General features: G+C 39.6%; 2 protein-coding genes across 3 annotated transcripts; one reads left to right on the top strand and one right to left on the bottom strand.

Annotated features, from left to right (window-relative positions):
• Positions 1-455: 455 nt before the first annotated feature.
• On the bottom strand, positions 456-14,255 carry LOC117760560. The gene is made up of 21 exons (XM_034583683.1): positions 14,251-14,255; positions 11,908-12,127; positions 11,654-11,816; positions 11,269-11,418; positions 11,021-11,181; positions 10,270-10,446; positions 9,489-9,630; positions 9,115-9,302; positions 8,890-9,031; positions 8,323-8,493; positions 7,995-8,025; positions 5,120-5,366; positions 4,146-4,308; positions 3,815-3,964; positions 3,564-3,724; positions 3,228-3,404; positions 2,249-2,396; positions 1,956-2,143; positions 1,732-1,873; positions 699-916; positions 456-654 (listed from the first exon to the last, which is right to left on the bottom strand). Exons 2-20 carry the CDS (start codon positions 12,109-12,111, stop codon positions 741-743), a joined length of 3,081 nt encoding a protein of 1,026 aa, XP_034439574.1. The 5' UTR covers positions 12,112-12,127; positions 14,251-14,255; the 3' UTR covers positions 456-654; positions 699-740.
• Positions 14,048-16,859, top strand: LOC117760015 (cytochrome b-c1 complex subunit 6, mitochondrial). Of its 2 annotated transcripts, none has more exons than XM_034582678.1 (4): positions 14,048-14,204; positions 14,500-14,547; positions 15,801-15,962; positions 16,612-16,859. In XM_034582678.1, exons 1-4 carry the CDS (start codon positions 14,160-14,162, stop codon positions 16,642-16,644), a joined length of 288 nt encoding a protein of 95 aa, XP_034438569.1. In that variant the 5' UTR covers positions 14,048-14,159; the 3' UTR covers positions 16,645-16,859. The 2 variants fall into 2 exon arrangements, with proteins under 2 accessions (XP_034438569.1, XP_034438570.1); XM_034582679.1 differs by having other exon boundaries at positions 14,053-14,204; positions 14,503-14,547.
• The last annotated feature ends 1,755 nt before the right edge of the window (positions 16,860-18,614 follow it).

The raw sequence follows: 18,614 nt of genomic DNA, 5'->3' as shown, positions 1-18,614 counted from the left end.
TCTGATAACCTCAATGATTTATTTGTCATAAAATATATTGTAAGAAAGTAAAAAATGGATCTTACCCTTAATTTACATGTGTTGAAGATAGGTTCTTCCCAAGGACCATCCGTGCAGATGCAAATTGGTTTAATAGTTCTTAATCCATAATCCCACTAGCCCTCCAGCTAACAAAAACATAACCTGAAAAAATAAACTCCTTGGCTGAGGTCATAAAAATGAACGTATCTACACACAGACCTCCAGGAAATTTTTGATTTTCACAATAAAATTGTAAAATTGGAATTGAAAAGCTTCACACAGAGACAAACCAACAACAGGTTACTGTCACCTAACTCTGCATCTGTCTGTCTTTAGCTCATTGTTTTACCTGCCTTGCATCAGATGGCAGCTGCAGCAGTAGGAAAGCAAGGTGGAACATATATGATTCTTCAGGGGATGGTGGAGACACAATATTGGATACTATATATATTGGATATTGGATATTGAATTCTGCCGGAAACATAGCTAATATTGATTCGCAGAAGTGAACTGTCAAGAGGCAAAGGTTATCCAGAACACTGGGCCAAAGCAAATACAACAAAAGTCAATAATGTGTCAAGCTTGTTGTAAACTTCTTCTGCATCCAAGTGGCCAAAATATTCATTATTGCAGCTTAAAGACACCAAAGGTCACCAGTAAAACTGACATTGTGACTCCTGTTAATGCATGAAGAACTTCATGATGTGTGAGTGTCACACTTAACGCAGCGTGGCACAGATTTCAAAGTGTTGGGGTGAAAGAATGATGCTAACACGGGGCTTTAAGACAGGCTCCACCCCAGGAGGCATGGAGAAGGTGAAGTGCTGCATGAAGGAGGTGAAGAGCACGAAGAGCTCCATCCTGGCCAGGTTCTCCCCGAGACACACCCGCTTACCTGCAGGAAAAATGCACCACGTTTTAACAGAGGAATGTCAAAGATAAATAAAATGATTTTGAGTTTTATAAAGACATTCATATGGTGGCTGAGACGTCTCACACAAGTGCATTAATGTGTTGTGGCTTTTGCAGCTGTGTTTTACATTATTGTGCCTCTGTGACATGTCTCGACCACAATCTATTTCTTTTATAATATATTATGTTACCTTGCTGTGCCTTATGCTACCATTTTGCTCTTGCATACTTGAAGCAAACACCATTTATTTGACCTTTCACAGGTCTTGGGTAGTGATAGTTACTGCACAGAGCTGCACATGTGACAAATGGCCTCTGGCGATGTCACAAGTCAATTTAAGTTGATACAGAAGAATTGAAGTTTGAAAATGAAAGGAATTTTGGGGTGTGGTGATGGAAAGAAGGTGTCATGACTGCGAGCATGATTGCGTTCAAGTTGCACTAAATCAATGCAGTCAAATGTTGGGCCATATTTTGCTTTAAATGCAGGATGTACTTTGATCTGGTCTCTCAGTGATACAAATTCAAGAGGAGGCAGTACTGTAGGTGTTGGGAATTAGCACAATATGCTTAAGTTTATGGAACATTTCCACTTATTACCTAACCGGTCACATTTGTAACAGCGACATTATGCTCCTGAATACCTTTTTTTTTTAAATAATACATTTCTATGGATGATTCTGGTGTTAAGTCAACCAGCTGATTAGACAAACTTAAGGTAAAAATCCAGAATGAATTAATAGATTTGTAAAAAAAAAAAGAATCTTGTCCATTAAAATGTTGTGAGATGGTACTTGCCAGCAGAGAAAGGGACGAAAGCAGCATTCTTCACAAACCTTCCCTCCTCATTCAGAAAGTGTCCTGGGTTGAAGGTGAAGGGCGTCTCCCACTTGCTCTTCTCGAACAGCACCGAGGTCAGATTAGGAATCACTGTAACGCCCTGAGAAATGCATCAGGGTGAGTGGGTTGAAGAGCGAGTGTGGATGTGAGGGAAAAAGACAAAACACATCGCAAGAAATGACCTTTGGGAGTGAGTAGCCTCCCAGCTTGACGTCCCTGTTGGCGAAGTGAGGCAGCCCCAGAGGAACGATGTTGCCCATCCTCTGCACCTCGTGGATGACGGCGTCAGTGTAGGGAAGGTCTGCACGGTCCTCCATGCACGGCTGCCTGGACTGTCCAATCACTTGGTCTATTTCAGCCTGGACTTTCTCTGTGCAACATGACAGAGAAGGGAACAAAACGAAAAAGATATCTCACAGCAACAAGTATTTAAGTTTGCACTTATTCCAACAAACTGCCTTCTGTGAGCTCCTACCCTGAATCTCAGGGTGCTTTGTCATGTAGAGCAGAGCCCAGCGCAGGGTGGTGGATGTGGTCTCGGTGCCGGCTCCGAACAGATCAAACGAACACATCACCAAATTATTCTCGTGAAAACCAGCATCCTCTTTATCATCCTTCTTGCTCTGATGCTGAACGTTCAAAAAATACACATCATCATATTGATATTTAAAATTTAGATTAATTACAACAATAGCACACTAAATTAGTGAGGATATTGATTCAAGTTTAGGCAGGGTGGGAAATTGTTGCTACAACATTTGATGTTAATCATGTTGACTGCAGGAATATCATTAAATGAGCTTTTTTAAATGAGAATGTTTTAAATACGTAAATCTCCTTTGACTATTATGCTCAACTGTTTTAAGAATGGCTATGTTACAATCAACATTTCAAATAATCAACTATAAAACTATATTACTAAACTGTATAAAGTAAATATAATATACTTTTAATGACTGATTCAACTCTTCTTCCAGATACATATAGACCTCTTCAGGAAGTTTAAAGTTTTTATACTCCAATGATTAGTCAGAGAGAGCCCATTGGAAACCAACAATGAATTCATAATATTAAAGATATTAAACTAAATGTAGTTTTACACTTTTAATCCTCCTTAAGGAACATAAGTAAAACCTTACAATTATTATTATTATCATTATTATTATATTTATTATTATTAGTTTCATTGCCAACTAATCTTTTGGGAATTTACGCCATTATTCAAAAGCTTTTAGAAAATGTTCGAAAATAGTAAAGTAAATTACTTTTTCAAGTCTAAAAATGTAAATGTATTGTCCAACTAACAGACGAAAAGACAAAAGATATTATTTACTATCAGATCTGACAAAGAAAAGCAACACAACAATCGGCGATGGATTGTGGGTTTAAGATATTGCACAAAATTAAAGTTAAAACAATGAAAGGATTATGAAAATATTCGTTTGTCCACGCACCTTCTGAATCTCAGTCAGGTAACAGTCGATGAAGTCTCTGGGCTCTGCGGGGTCCCAGTCTTTCTTGTGCTGATTGATTTCTATTTTCATAAACTTTACCATTTCACCATAGATTTTCTGAAGAGTGTGGTGAGGGCCCGGCAGACGTCTCATCAGCGTTGGAAACCCATTGTACAGCTGTCGATATGATCCAGAAGACTCAAAGTAAGACGACTAGCAAGAGCACATGTGTTTCTAGAAGCACTACTTGATATTAGTACATCAAAATAGCAAGGAATCAAAACAGAGTAGAAATCAAAAAGCTTTCATTAATGCTGCTGCTTTCAAATGCAGTACCTGAGCCCAAATGGAGCCCTCGATTTGAGTTGCCGTGTCAATCAACTTCATCAAAGTGAGAAACTTCTCATCGCTGTACTCAAAGCGATGACCAAACACCAGGGAGCAGATGATGTTGGACACGGCATTGTTTATAACCAAGTGAGGATTGAAGGGTTTGCCTGTGAAGGTGATCACATATCAGACTTTACACATCTGACGTTAGTTTACTATATTCTTGTCTTTTTTTTTTTTTACATTAGATTCTTTACCTTCATGACCAGCAATCTCTCTAGATATGTGATTAAATTCATCCTGTATGGTAGATTCCAGGGATTTCTTGCCAACTCCAAAGTACTTGAGAGTGAAGAGGGCAAATCGTCTTTGCTGTTTCCACAAGTATCCATTGGTAAAGATAATACCTGATGAGAAAATTGGAATTGAGACTCAGCTTGTGACATAAATGAGTTGACAGAGTTCAAAAAAGGTTATAGGTAGAAGTGGAGATATCTGCAGTCACGTACAAAATGTCATACATTACTATTCCTCTTCCATAGTGAGTAGAAACTATCTTTAGGCCAAAGTTTTGCAATAAGTCTTTACCCAGATCAGGAAGCACGTCAGTATGGAGAGGAATTAAGGGTCGGTCCGCCAGGATGTCTCCGTTGGTGAGTAGACCTTCTTGCAGGGCGTCAAGGCCATTCAACACCACTATCCAGGAGGAGCCCATCTTAAGGCTGTACACATTCCCATACGTCTCTGCTAACTGCCACAAGAACAACATAAGTGAGATTTAAACGGCATAAATGCAACCTTGGTCTCGTGAGTAAATAGTCTCCTTTCAAAAAAGCAGATGAAAGTTGCTGTAAGATTTACAATTTGGCAATGTGACAATCCACACAGAGGATTTACATAAAATAATACGGATCAAATGTTAATTATTTTCTCTTTCACAATATAACTCATTATTTAAATGTTAAATGGGGATGAAGCTCTATTTGAGCAAATTCATTTGAAAAATCTATCATTGCACAACTTCCTTTTGATCCGCACATATGTTGTTTTCCTTTGTACACATTGTAAAGTATTATCATATATCAAGTGGATGCTACCCTATGAGTGTTAAGATAAAAATGATTAGGTTACTTGTGAGTGGTAATGGACTCTTTACCGTGATTTGGTCAAGGTTGAGTTATTGTTAATAATTTTACACAATATATATATATATTATTTATTTATTTATTTATTTTTTCATACTAAATATTAAATCATTCCAGCATAGAGTCACTGGTTGTATTGGGCAAAGTTTACATGTAGCTGTCACATTCACCCGTACAGAGGGTGATACATGAGGGATCAACACACGCCCAAGAACAAATTTCAATATTATCAATTTATGCTTTTAATCAACCACATTTCAGAGGCAAATGTTGCAATTTTTCTAAATTAATTTAACATACAAGTCACTGTCCCAACCTAGGCTTGTTACAGAAACAAGTGTCGACTCATTTATGTTTTTAGTCTGAAAGAGAGTCCCACCTTTTGGGTGATGGTAATGTATATGATTTGAATCCTACCTTGGTCATTTGTCCGTGGAGATTGTTAAAGTCAAGGGATAACATGGTCCCCACAAGAGGAAGCACCCGGGGTCCTGGAGGAAAGCCGCTGGGACGACGGGTCCTCAGACACTCTGCTATCACCAAGAAGACCAGAGTGAAGATGAGCAAACTGCGAACGTCCTGCCACTGCCACACAGAGAAAACGGACAATCCAAAGACCCCGTCCATCCTCACAACTTGCTGCCTCTGGATCCACAGGGGAAATCTTCAGTGTTTCCGATGGTGCTCTGGTTTTATATTTACCTCAGGGCAAATTCCCAGAGGTAATAAAATCGATATCTTCTCTAACTTCTGTGATATAGAGCAGGATCGTCTACATGTGTTCTGGAAGTTCAAACAAGAAGCAAAACGTTTTTCTCTCTAAGTAGAGCTATAATATCAACAGTGCGTGAGGTCATCAAAGTTTTTATTTGTTTGCACGTCCAGATGACCATCAATAGGTGGCTGTTGAGGTAGTTGTGTTATGTAAGAGTTCTATAATCATTTACAGTATATTTACCCAGATAAGGTTTTAACAAGGCAACGACCTCATCCTTAGCCATACTTTGTCCACATTCATTGTTAAAAAGTGCAAGTCAGTTTAAAGGGATAGTTCAAATTACTTCTTCAAATGTAAAAGAACAACAGAAAAAAACATAAAATGCCTCCTAATCATGTGTTGTCATCAAGTCCTGATATTTAAATTCAATTCGAAACGGAGTCATTTACACAACGTTTCTCCACAAGTTGTCAATGATCTCGTCTCGCGTGTATCACGAAAACTGCAGTTACTGCAGGTAAGACTTTAGCTTTTCGTTAACAGGTTGTAATTGTGGAATATCTTTCGCAGTTGGACACCATGTTATGAAACTCTCATATGATTCTGTGTGTGCTGGGTAAGTGGCAAGTAAGACTGATACTGGGGCAGAGGGAGGATTGTCTACAATCAAATACATGAAATTATGGCATTGCTTCCATAATGTTTCAAAGTGTATGGAAATGGTTTGCTCTTTTTGTCTCTTTGCAGCAGCAGGTAACAACAGGAAGTGACCTACCAGGAAGTGACCTAACAGGTTGCGACGCCATCACTGTTACAAAAAAGGAAAAACTAATATAAATTTTGCACATTAGATATTAAACATTAACTTAAATTATCACTTCTCATTTTCAACTACAAATGATTGACACCAAATAAAGAAAGAATGTGAAACTGAAAGAAAATGCTTTGAGGGCTACACAGGTGCAACATATAATACTATACATAATTTTATAAAATTATGCACTTTATTTTCAAGAGAGAAAGCAACAAAAATCGTGTAGGTATCTATTAAATTCCACAGTAACTGTTAAAAAGTATATAGAAAACTAGAGTGTAAGGCTAAGCTAGTCTATAAGAAGAAATCTCATAGCCCGTTTTGGGAAGTCGGGGCAATCAAACAAAACAGATACAAAGAAACCAACTATATCACAGTTTTGCAGCCTAAAGAGATATCAGCAGGAGCCCCCATGTTATGTTACAGAAGCCATTCAGTTTGATATGTTTTAGTATATTAAAGAATATTGACTTTTGTGGTATTTTAGTTGGAGTATTAACGTGGTGATACACATAATTCATATGGATGTGGTGCCAGAGTGAGGCCAAAACAATACTCCATCTCAGATTTCACCCCAGCTGGCATGGAGAAGGTGAAGAAGAGGAAAAGCTCCATATGCAGTAGGCATCTGAGGAGAGTACTTCGCGCAAAGGGACTCACACGTCGCAAAGACGAATCACAATTAGCGGTGTTGGTCGAATTTATTACAAAGGAACTGCTGCACTCTGGGCAGCTTCATGGGAACCGGTGGATGTAGAGAGCACGGTCTGCGTGTGAAAAAAGAGGACGTGCGACTGATGTTAGAGGAGCTAGACCCCCGAGGAGTGTCAAGCAGGACGAAGGAGATACTTTCCCAGAGGATCAAACCAACACCTGTGTGTGATTTCTTAATGTCCTCTTCCAAAACAGCGTCTCCCTAATATGCTGCAATAACAGCCCCTGGTCCTCTGGGACGGGCGTTGCACTTGACTCTGGAATTCCCCTCTACTACAGCCACAAGTGACGAGTTTTGTGTGAATTTACTTTCTTTTCTATTTTCTTTTGTCCCTACTGACACATATAAAGTGTCCTTGGGTCTCTAGAAAGGTGCTATATAAATTCAAGTTATTATTATTATTATTATTATTATTATTATTATTATTATTATTATTATTATTATTATTATAAGAACTGATATGCAGAGAGAAGGCTTGACTCAAGGTTGGAGATTCAGGTGACTTGCAGGTGTTAAATGGGGTTAACTCAGGTAGGAACTCTAGATACTGAGTTTTATCACTTATGTTGAGTTGCTTGCAAAGGTGGCCAGTTGCAGTTTGCACACAGCATAGTACAGTAACATGAAAGTTATGATCACACCTTAAACCATGAAATAGGCTTGTCCCATTACTCTTGTCTGACTGGGAAATCATGTCAACAACAAACTCAACATTTGTGCTTTCTGATAATTTATTTAAATCAATTTCATATCAACAAGAGGTATTTATGTCACAAGATATAAAATAAATATATGCTAATTGCACAGTGTATGTGTTGTTACTTAACCTTGTAATGAGGTGGCTATACCTTTTAGGTGAAATTAAAGCACAAGCCCTTGACTTGACAATAAAGTTTTATGTCATGGATGGAATTCGGTTTACAATCTACCTGTATCTAAGCAGACTGGTATAAATGCACACACACACACCCACACACACACACACACACACACACACACACACCCACACACACACACACACACATTTGCACAAGGACACTCGAACATGTGGATGATCTGCTCTGCCTCGGCCACAGCTGATTGACAAAATAAAACAAAACTAGACAAGTTATGTCAATAATTTTGTCCATATCCTGTAGGAGGAAATGTAATAAACACTTCCTACTCTTGTAGTGCTGTATTTCAACACAGGATGGCAGTATATGATTTAATAATTTCAACCAAAATGAATTGTACAGCTGTTAATATGAGTGAGAAGACTCAAAATAAGTCATCTACAACAAGTGAGAAAATCCAGTGGACTCAGGCAACAAGTGACAAGACGCAAAGAAGCATATTGCCTCTTGTAGTCATTTTTTAAAAAGTAAATTAGCAGGGTGTTGCGCAGATTTCATATGGATGTGGTGCCAGGACAATGCTAAAACTCTGCTTCATCACCGGCTTCACCCCAGCAGGCATGGAGAAGGTGAAGCGCTGCATGAAGGAGGTGAAGAAGAGGAAAAGCTCCATCTTGGCCAGGGTCTCCCCGGGACATATCCGTTTACCTGAGACAGGAACACACACTGAATGAAGCTGGAAAATGTCTGTGTATTGTTAGCACAAATTTAGGGCTAAAGGAAAGGTCAGGGGGTCACCATTAGTCAAACAACTCCATTGCTCTGCTGGTGCAAAAATAACGATCAACAATTCCCACTCATGATCTTTTCAGCTTCTCCTGATGTACCATAAAAGTACTTTATGAGGGAAACAGATTAGCGTCACTGCAAAATGAATACAAATTTTCTTGGATGGCAGTGAAGTGATCAGCGACACATCTCACAGGAATGATCTGGTGTTGATCTTTGACCTTTGCCCTGTCTGTATTCTCAAAGGTCCCGGTAGCGACAGGCTCCAGGTCCCTAACTAACCATGTAAACAATAAAGCCAGTGTTGCTCCTCACCTGCAGAGAAAGGGATGAAAGAAGGTTTCTTCACAAACGTCCCCTCCTCAGTCAGAAAGTGACCTGGGTTAAAGGTGAAGGGCGTCTCCCACTCATTCTCGTCGAACATCACCGAGGTCAAATTGGTAATTACTGTGATGCCCTGGTGAGAGTTAAAAAAAAAGCAACATGAAATGTGACATAAAGGCACCTCTTTTCTTTTCATGCACTCGTTTGGGAAACTACCTTTGGGACGGTGTACTTCCCCAGGTGGAGGTCTTTGTTGGTGAAGTGAGGGAGGCTGAGAGGAATAATGTTGCCCATCCTCTGCACCTCGTGGATGACGGCGTCAGTGTAGGGCAGGTCTGCACGGTCCTCCATGCACGGCCGTCTGGACTGTCCAATCACTCGGTCTATTTCAGCCTGGACTTTCTCTGTGCAACAGGAAGGAAACAGGTTTTTGAACCAGCAGTAGGAGGACACACAGTGTTATGGTAATAGCACTCAATCAGTCTAACTTTATTTGTACAGCACCCTTCGTTCAGTTTCCTGCAGCTCAAAGTGCTTCACAAGTGACCGATGAGCCAAAAAGTGTCATTGAGCTTAGTCGGGGCTCTTACCTTGGATTTCAGGGTTATTTGCCATGTGGAGGACGGCCCAGCGCAGGGTGCTGGATGTGGTCTCTGAACCAGCCACAAACAGATCAAGGAGGCTCATAACCAGGGTTTCCTCCTCAAAACTACTCTCAACCTGCCCCTTGTTCTGAGAATACAAACACATGAGCTGAAACATGTTGCAATGTATAATTCATTTCAACTACAAATTAGTGCTATTGCAGAATTTCTGAATCTTTCATGATGGCGACTTTGGATTGAACTTTTATGGAGGGTTAAATGTGTATTAATCTGTACTGAACAGCTGTTGAAACCTTGAACATGTTTAAAAGGCTTTGCTTTTTTCTAAATTGGCTGAATCCTGTCTTTCACATATAAGCAAAAATGCAATGCAATGTTGAGAGCAACTCACCATAAGTGATAAAACTTAGTATTTAGTGTCACTCACCATCTAAATCTCATTCAGGTAACAGTCTATGTTCATTTTATAGTGAATGTTTTTCATAAAATGGAACTTAATTTTGCTTTATTACTTTATATATATAACTTTTTAATATCCTCTGATTTTTTATTGTGTGCTGGACGTTGCAGAGTTTTTTAGTAAATAAAAAAAAAACTTTGCGTTCATCCTATCTGGTTTATCTGTAATGCACATTTTGTAGTGATGGTTTTTTAATTAAATGAAACTTAATTTGCTTTATTATTTATCAATTCAATGTTATATTAAAAGATGGTCATCATTAAAAACACATAAATGTGATAAAACTCAGTATCTAGTGTCACCCACCATCTGAATCTCATTCAGGTAACAGTCTATGTAGTCTCTCTGGTCCGAGGGATCCCAGTTCAGTTTGTGCTCTTCAACCTCTCCTCTTATGAAGTCCTTCACTTCACTCCAGATGTGCTGGACTGTCTGATGTGGCCCCGGTAAATGTTTCATCAGCAGAGGGAACGAGTTGTAAAACTACAGAGTGGAACAAGAACATATAAGAACATCTTGTGTTGGAAAAATTAACTAAGTGTGGTTGAAACCTATTGTATAGTTGAAGAGTAACTTTTTGCATACCTGTATAAGATTCCATGACCTGAAATGTTTATGACCTGGAACCTATATGACCTTTCTATTACTTATTGACTGTCCAAAGAACCCAATGGAAATGTATGCAAATCAGTTTCCTGTGTATTAATTCCTGTCCCAAACTGCGCCTACAGAACCAGTCTGAACTGGCTCAGGCCAACAGCTTTAGTTCTCCTATATAAGATCCCTGTATTTGACTGTTCTCCATCTTCACTCTGAGATCCCTGTGACTCTCTGTGTTGATCCTTTCTGCAGAAAGCCCCTATTAAAATACACGTAGATAACTTTGGTGTTTCCAGCCTCTTGTATTTCCAGATTTCCATCACAATCTCTAATATTTTGATTCATTTAGTGTCCAAACAGATTCCCTGGCATGAATGATAAGCTGCTCCACATTGGAAAATACACTGCACAGAAAGAGGACATGGAGGTTTTGATAAGCAGATGTAAAATGTGGTACCTGTGCCCAGATGGACCCTTGGATCTTGAGGCCTTTTGGTAACAGCTTCATCATTTTCAGGAACATCTCGTCACCGTACTCGAAGCGATGACCAAAGATCAGGGAGCAGATGATGTTGGAGACGGCGTTGTTGATGGTGAGGTGTGGATTGAACGGTTTACCTTCACCATTGAGCAGGAAATCATCATTATTATGTCATTATATATTATTGTACGTCATAAACAGACCTCTATGTGTCAGCCACTCACCTTTTTGGGAATTGAACTCTTCTGCACAATACGTAAATTCATCCAGGATGACAGGCTCAAGTGACTTCTTGGCAAATCCAAAGTTTCTGAGGGTTGAGAGTGCAAAACGCCTCTGCTGCTTCCAGGTGTTCCCGTTGCTGAAGTTTATGCCTGATGGGAAAGAGTGAGATTAACTTTTCAAAATTAATAAAAACATTTTGCACTCTGTGACACTAAGAAAATACATTTAAAATGGCATATGCAGCACACTAAGACTAATATGATTAGGTCTTTAGCAATCTTTAAGATGTACACAGGTAAAAGGACAAAAATTAGATTAACATAGTGAGACGAACATGAATCTTCACATTTTTTAAAATTGTGTGGATGTTTTATGTCCTGTCACCCAGTTTGTGGACTATTTCCACTTGCAGAGGGAGGTCAGGACGCTCTGCCAGGCTGTCTCCCTGCGTCACCAGAGCTTCCTTCAGAACCTCGAACCTGTTCAACACCACCATCCACACAGAGCCCATTCTCAGGCTGAACACGTCCCCATATCTTCTCCCTAACTGTGAGGAGGTTTGAGAAACAAGGTTGAGCATTGATGCTACCTGATACAACAGATACCAGAGGGACAAGTCCTATCATTGGTTGACTCACCTCTGTCAGACTCTCGTGAGTCCTGCTGTGGTCCACGGTGAACATGTTGCCCACAACAGGAAGTGCCCAGGGTCCTGGAGGGAAGCTGGCCGGCCGACGGTTCTTGATATAATCTGTGGTGATGATGAAAACTGCCAAGAAGAGCAGCAGACTTTTCACATCCCAGTCAACGTAGGATCCAATCACAGAGAAGATGGAATCCATTCTGTAAAAAGGTCGACTCAGACTTGTCAAATGTTTTCGTGAGACACTAGGTTGATGTGTTGCCAGATGTCTCCCTCCTCTCTCCTGTTAGGCTGCAGCTTGTTATGGTTGTATATTTACCAACACATCTATTATGTGAACTGGACTCTGACCTATTTATGCACGAAAAAATGCAAACGCTCGTAACTTTTGTTTATTGCATCTAATTCAATCTAACATGAGTGCCCTTTCATCACAAGGCCCTTTTAAGGACCCTGCATTAATAAGACATGCGTACATGGAATAGTCTATGTCGCTGCAATAAACAAAATCTTTGTCTCCTATTTATGTATATATATATATATATATATATATATATATATATATATATATAGGTTACACTTGTGAGGTTACACTTGTGAGATTTCTGCAGAGGTGTAAGCATCAGTCTAGATCTTACTGGTTCAGAGTAAATGAAGATGAAACAAAAATAAATGAAAGATTTTATTTCCGTCCAAAAGAAGTTTACAATTTTAGAGTGAAAATCTCCTATGAAACTGTGCAGATTTTGCTGAAATCCTCTTGAAATCCATAGCACAACACTCGAACAGGATCATGTGGTAATTGAGTGAAGCAGGGCAAAGTTAGAGAGTTTTCAGTAAATACCCGTGTTGGTGTTTTCTCCAAATCGACCAGTTTGGAACAATCTGTGCCTTTTGATATGTCACTGTAGGTATTTGTTTAATCTAAATATTATGAATAAAGCTATTTTTAAAATGTGAATTTGTTGTCTTTCGCTCCAAGTTCGTAGAACACAACAGTGAGATTAGACACTGATATGCAGAGATAGGACTTAAATCAATGTTCACGATTCAGATCATTAACAGCTGTTAAATGGGGTGAACACATGTCAGGTGGCTGTGTCTTGCACAACAAACAAAAAGAGAAATGTCTCTTCATGCCTGTATTCATGCAAACTGGCACAGGAGTAGACATCCACTAAACCACTGTTTGAATATTATTGTATGTGTTTTAGCTTCATTGTAACAAAGGAGACTGTTGCAATGCATTAATGGATGCAGTCGTATTGCAAATTTATGCAAAGTGCCTCACACACGTTTGTACTTCTATCTTAGTGAGGACACTCATCGGCATAATACATACCCCTTACCCTAACTTTAACCATCCAAACGAATTGCCTAACCCTAACCCTAACCTAAACCTAATTCTGACCCTAACCCTAACCCTGAAACCAAGTCTTTGAAAAAGTAAAGACCAGTCAAAATGTCCTCACATTCCAAAAATGACCTCACTCTGTGGGGTCTATGCTTAAAATGGTCCTCACAAAGGAACACACACGTAAAAGGACACAAAAATAGATCAGTGGTGGCCACGTGCTGTAGTAGTAAATGCAGTAAATTATTAATCATGCTGTAATACTACCTTTCAACACAGGGTAGCAGTGTATGGTTTTGTAATTTTTTAATGAGGGGAAGTAGACGATTCTTACATCAAAATAAAATACACTTGTCGCTCGTTAAAGGGATAGTTCACCCAAAAATAAAAATTCACTCTATTATCTACTCACCACTATGCCGATGGAGGGGCAACACTGTTGTTACCCCTGAAACTTCAAATGTGTTTTGTGGACTCTTCACCCAAAGTGGTGAGTAGATAATGAGTGAAGTTTAATTTTGGGGTAGAGTGTCCCTTTAATTTAAAAAAAGTGACAAAATAGTAACAAGTGACAAGTTTGGAAAAACTGCTACTGAGTAGGTGGGTGTGTAAATGTACATGCAACTATTCAAATTATTCATAATTTTATAATTTTTTTTACTAATTGATTGTATTCAGAAGTTTTAGTTTAAGATTGAATAAATATTTGGACAGTGACGTGCGTTTTAATGAACTCGATGGGCGTGACAGTAATCTCGATGTGTTTTATTTTGAAAGCGCACCAAACGGAAGCACTGCCGTGTGTTTCCTGAGCTGCAGCTCGTTTGACCGGTCGTGTCCTCCAGCAGCTCAGCTCTGACAGCAGGTCATCTCAGGACAGATACAGCCGAACCATGGGTTTCGAGGAGAAGATGATCATGAATGGAGAGCCCGAGGATGTTAGTAGCTTTTACTGACTCGACACAGCTCTGCTCTGCTAGTAACCTTGGGTTGTTTCTGCCGAGAAGCTAACACAACACGGCTAACTAAGCTACACGAACTGCTAGCTTATGTTAGCTTTAGCCACCGGAGCCGTCCAGGAATGTGTAGAAGCTAATTCGTGCAGCTTCGACGCGCATTTATCATCTGTGTCGTTTGTTTACCAGCTGTTGATGAAGTGAAGCTGCCGTTTTTCTAGTTTTTGTTAGAAGACAATGATGTAACTGGGTTGGTTTGGGTGTGTGTCTGTTTCAGGAGGAAGAAGAAGAAGAAGAGGAGGAGGAGGATGAAGAGGACCTGGTGGTATGTTCATCAAAATTCGATACGTGACCCTCAAATTCCCAGTGGAGGACAGGCATCTTCTAGATGAACGAGCGGCTGTTTGGATCTCTGAACTGGAACACTTGTTTACTCTCCTTCACACGAACACTGAACCAGTAGCTTTCTCCACTGCCAGCACCTTTTCTTAGGACTTAGGTGGTTGCATCACTCCGAATTAGAAGAAACTCAACACACACGTTTTCACTGATTGATTGCAAACACGAGAATTTTGAGATATCAATCAGCCCATATTCACAAATCGTGGGGGGATCCCTCTCCCAGGACAGACAGAAGTGCAATAGATGTCACGTGTAATATAGCACATAAACAAAACAATAATATTTACGACAGTCATGAGAAATGAGGTGTGTCAGTGTTTAAAGTATTTATACAAAAGAAATTGTCTGCCCGAGATGAAGGGAACGGTGATGACAGTTGTAATGACAGCAGTATTGCCAGAAATAGTATAAGTGTGCAGGTATAATGTATATCTCAGCAATCTAGTTGTAATCACAATCCTCAGTGACGTCAATGACACCTTGAAGGCATAGAAGGTTTCTGTGTCTTTGTGGATAAAGGAAAGTAATCGTCTGAATCTTCGTACACGTTCCCAGTTTATCAGGTAAACTTTACCCTAACTCCTATCCCTCCTAGCCCACTCTAAAGAAGGGCTCACACTACAGGAATTTTGGGCCGATTTGACCCATATTCAACCCCCCCGAGAATCGGAGGAGAAATTAGATCTTGAATCTTGGTTGGTACCAATATTTGGCCAGATTATATTGTAGTATAAGGGGGTCCCAGTGCCCTTACTAGACAGTGACGTCCAGATTATTATCTGCAAACCCTCACACTTCAGGATAATTTGACCAGATAATCTGTTCGGCTCAGCCTCAAATCGGCGACCCCCGTCCCCAACAAATGTCTGGAGGGCTGAATCGGACCTCAATCTGCTTGGTTCTATTGCTTGGTTTGGTGTGATTCGGCCGTCTCCCCAAACCATCTGTTTCAAGGGAACTCAAGTCAGGACACAGCTGTGGAATCTTCTGCTCAGAGCTGTTTGGGTTTTTTTCTGTATTCAGGAACTTTAGTGCTACATGGGAAGGGCAAAGATGGAAGGTGGAGCTCCTTGACTCTGTTACTCGTTGTCTTACAAATGATGTTTGAATTTCAATATGCATATCCTATTGAAGGACGATCTTTATGGTATATTTTCCGAATGCTGTGTGTTACAGGATCCTCTTGAAACGCTGCGACAAAAGTGTGCAGAGACGGAGCACTGCGTCCACACTCAGCAGCGTCTGGAGCAGTGCGAGACCAGAGTTGGCTCTCGGTCTGCAACGGTGGAGGAATGCACTGAGGAGCTGTTTGACTTCCTGCATGCTCGGGACCACTGTGTAAGCGACACATTTACCATTTAGGGTTAGATATTATAATACAACACAAAGCAGAAGATATTCATGAGTAGGTATTTGTAACCTTTGTTGTAAGGTTCAAGTAAAGTCTCCTTTTCAACTCAAGGGCATTACAGATTTTCCACAGCTTGTCTTTATACTTACATTAAAGGTTCTCAGCACTGCCCCTTGAGGTTGACAGAGCTTGTAACGATAAGGTTGCACTTCACAGATGTCACGATACATTTCCTCATAGAAATCGTAAAAAGAACTGGTTTTCACATATTATTTTAGTTCAACATTTGCATGTGAGACGTTAGTGCTCACCAACCGACCATACAGGAAGTGAACTTTCAGCCACATGGAGCAGTCCGTAACACATTTGACCAAAAAAATAAATACAATACAAGCTAAAGCTATAAGCTATTTCCATTGTCTATTTTGTTTGACAGTATATTCTTATAAACTGCAGAATTCTTGACTTTTCAAATCCACTTAAGGCTCTTTAAGTTACCTTACCTTCCACTCTATGTTTACATTAATAAATGACCTTATGTCCTCTCTCTCTCTCTCTCTCTCTCTCTCTCTCTCTCTCTCTCTCTCTCTCTCTCTCTCTCTCTCTCTCTCTCTCTCTCTCTCTCTCTCTCTCTAGGTGGCACACAAACTGTTCCACACTGTCAAATGAAATGCTTCCTGATTGTTGCACCGCTGGCTGATGACATTCTTCAAATATTGTATTATGAGGAGAACATGGTTTTAAATACATCCACGTGTTGATCTGCTGTATGTTTTGACTTTAAATGTATATTATACTGTATCTGCTCATGTGAAGAAACCAACTATTTAACAAGGTAGTCTGAGTCAACATTTCATTAAAGTAGATGGCTGGGAAAACCTTAACCTGTGGCTTTGTGAATGTTTTTTGTAATGCTGCAACAACTATTTCCTGTAGAAATTAAGTTAGAATAAACTTACAACAATAAATTTATGGCCAGTTAAAAGATGAGGCATCATTTCATCCATCCTCATCCCTTCCACTTTGTTCTCTTAGGTAACACATGACAGCAAAATTCGCAGGAAATTACGTATTTATAATATCGGGGTGCTTATTTACTTATCTGATCACAGTACAACCAGTAACATGACCACTCAGTCCCTGTCCTGCTCATTCACTTGTATGATACAGGAGTCAAGGAGGACACAACATTCAAGTCTTTTAGTCTTATCTATAGATCAACCAGTTTAGCTGTTTAGCACCACAACATAAAAATCCTGCTTAGTGGGTTATTAGGTTGACATGAAAAACTTGAGGCTGTAATCTAAAATGAACATTGCGATCATGTCATGATATAAACGTAGCAAAATAAACCAACAAAACAAATAGATTTAATTTGCTATTGGTGCAACATCAAGGCCTGAGGCGTCACTGAAGATCATGGCCTCCTAAGCATTACGTAACTGGATCTGTGCTTGATGACTTGCCAAAACTTATCAATGACGTATTTTTGCAAGATATTGCATCTGGGTCAAGGTACATTTTTAATTCTATGTTTAAAAATAAAGGATGAAGTTGAGTTTAACTTTTAATCAAAGGCCTATAAAGTCCATTTGGGAAGTCAAAATGATATGCAGGAGAACAGTTTCAGTGTTCAGGGTGAGGTTCACCAGTTGACCCTCACTCCCTACAGGAGCTTCTGCATCTGTGTCCCAGTTACCCCTCAAGATTTAGTACGTTATTCAAATTCAGAGCCACAGCACAAGTTGAGCTACAGGGCCGACAGCCCAGACACAGCCAAAACCTTTATATCAGATGTTTATAGCGGTGAACAGTACAAAGTTCTATAAAGGTAAGATATGTCACAGCAGGCAAACAGCCTCCAAATAACATTCTCTCTCACAAGAGAATGATTCACAGGTCTTGTTTTTACCAGCTGTGATTAGATTTCAAGCACAGAGACATAACGAAATGTGTCCAGACTGACTGATCAAGTTCGGCGAGAATTGCACTCAATGTCGTCTCTTGAACACTAACTCCAGGTACAGACATTTATTTAAATTGAAAATGAACTTTACCCCATAAACATGAAGTTGTGGGGCTACAGCTCCGTAGGCCACCATTCATTCTGGATTACCTCGAGAAATTCCACGGCTTCATTTAGGGTCTCGTTCAATGGCTCGGATGCAGCCCACCTCATCTCCTCCCAGTTCGGGCTTAGCCAAGTCGCTTGCTTCAAAACTGCTCTCATGGATATATTATTAAACCTTAAATAGACATTAATTTCATAATGCATTCAAACTCTTTTCAGAAACCTCTGGGTGGACAGGGGTCATGGAGGTTATGTCCATCTCGATTGACGGTCTATTAGACATGATTTCATGCAAAAATACTGATTATATCGGGAGAGAAATTTAGAAGATGATGCATATTTTTTTTAAAGCAAGGTAGGTAGGATTACAGCTTTTCCATTTTTGTTTATGAATATGATACTTGATTAAATTACATTAAAGGTCCAGTATGTAAGATTGAGGTGAAAGGGATCTCTATCTATATAAAATAATCCTAGTAATATTTTCACTAGTGTTTCATCTAAATTGTATGAATTGTTGTTTTACTTACTACAGAATGGACCCTTTATATTTAAATACTTTTTATTT

Source organism: Hippoglossus hippoglossus, chromosome 4 (assembly GCF_009819705.1).
Source record: "Hippoglossus hippoglossus isolate fHipHip1 chromosome 4, fHipHip1.pri, whole genome shotgun sequence".
Lineage (NCBI taxonomy): Eukaryota > Metazoa > Chordata > Actinopteri > Pleuronectiformes > Pleuronectidae > Hippoglossus > Hippoglossus hippoglossus.
This window is presented reverse-complemented; position numbering and strand designations above follow the sequence as displayed.

Bases quoted from the DNA above. Each gene is read 5' to 3' on its own strand.
- LOC117760015 (XM_034582678.1), top strand. From the start codon at position 14,160: ATGGGTTTCGAGGAGAAGATGATCATGAATGGAGAGCCCGAGGAT. The intron at 14,205-14,499 runs GTTAGTAGCTTT...TGTCTGTTTCAG, and splicing joins TGAATGGAGAGCCCGAGGAT to GAGGAAGAAGAAGAAGAAGA. The intron at 15,963-16,611 runs GTAAGCGACACA...CTCTCTCTCTAG, and splicing joins TGCATGCTCGGGACCACTGT to GTGGCACACAAACTGTTCCA.
- LOC117760560 (XM_034583683.1), bottom strand. From the start codon at position 12,111: ATGGATTCCATCTTCTCTGTGATTGGATCCTACGTTGACTGGGATGTG. The intron at 8,026-8,322 runs GCTAATTTACTT...TTTGTCAATCAG, and splicing joins TGAAATCTGCGCAACACCCT to CTGTGGCCGAGGCAGAGCAG. The intron at 3,725-3,814 runs GTAAAGAATCTA...TCACCTTCACAG, and splicing joins AGAGATTGCTGGTCATGAAG to GCAAACCCTTCAATCCTCAC.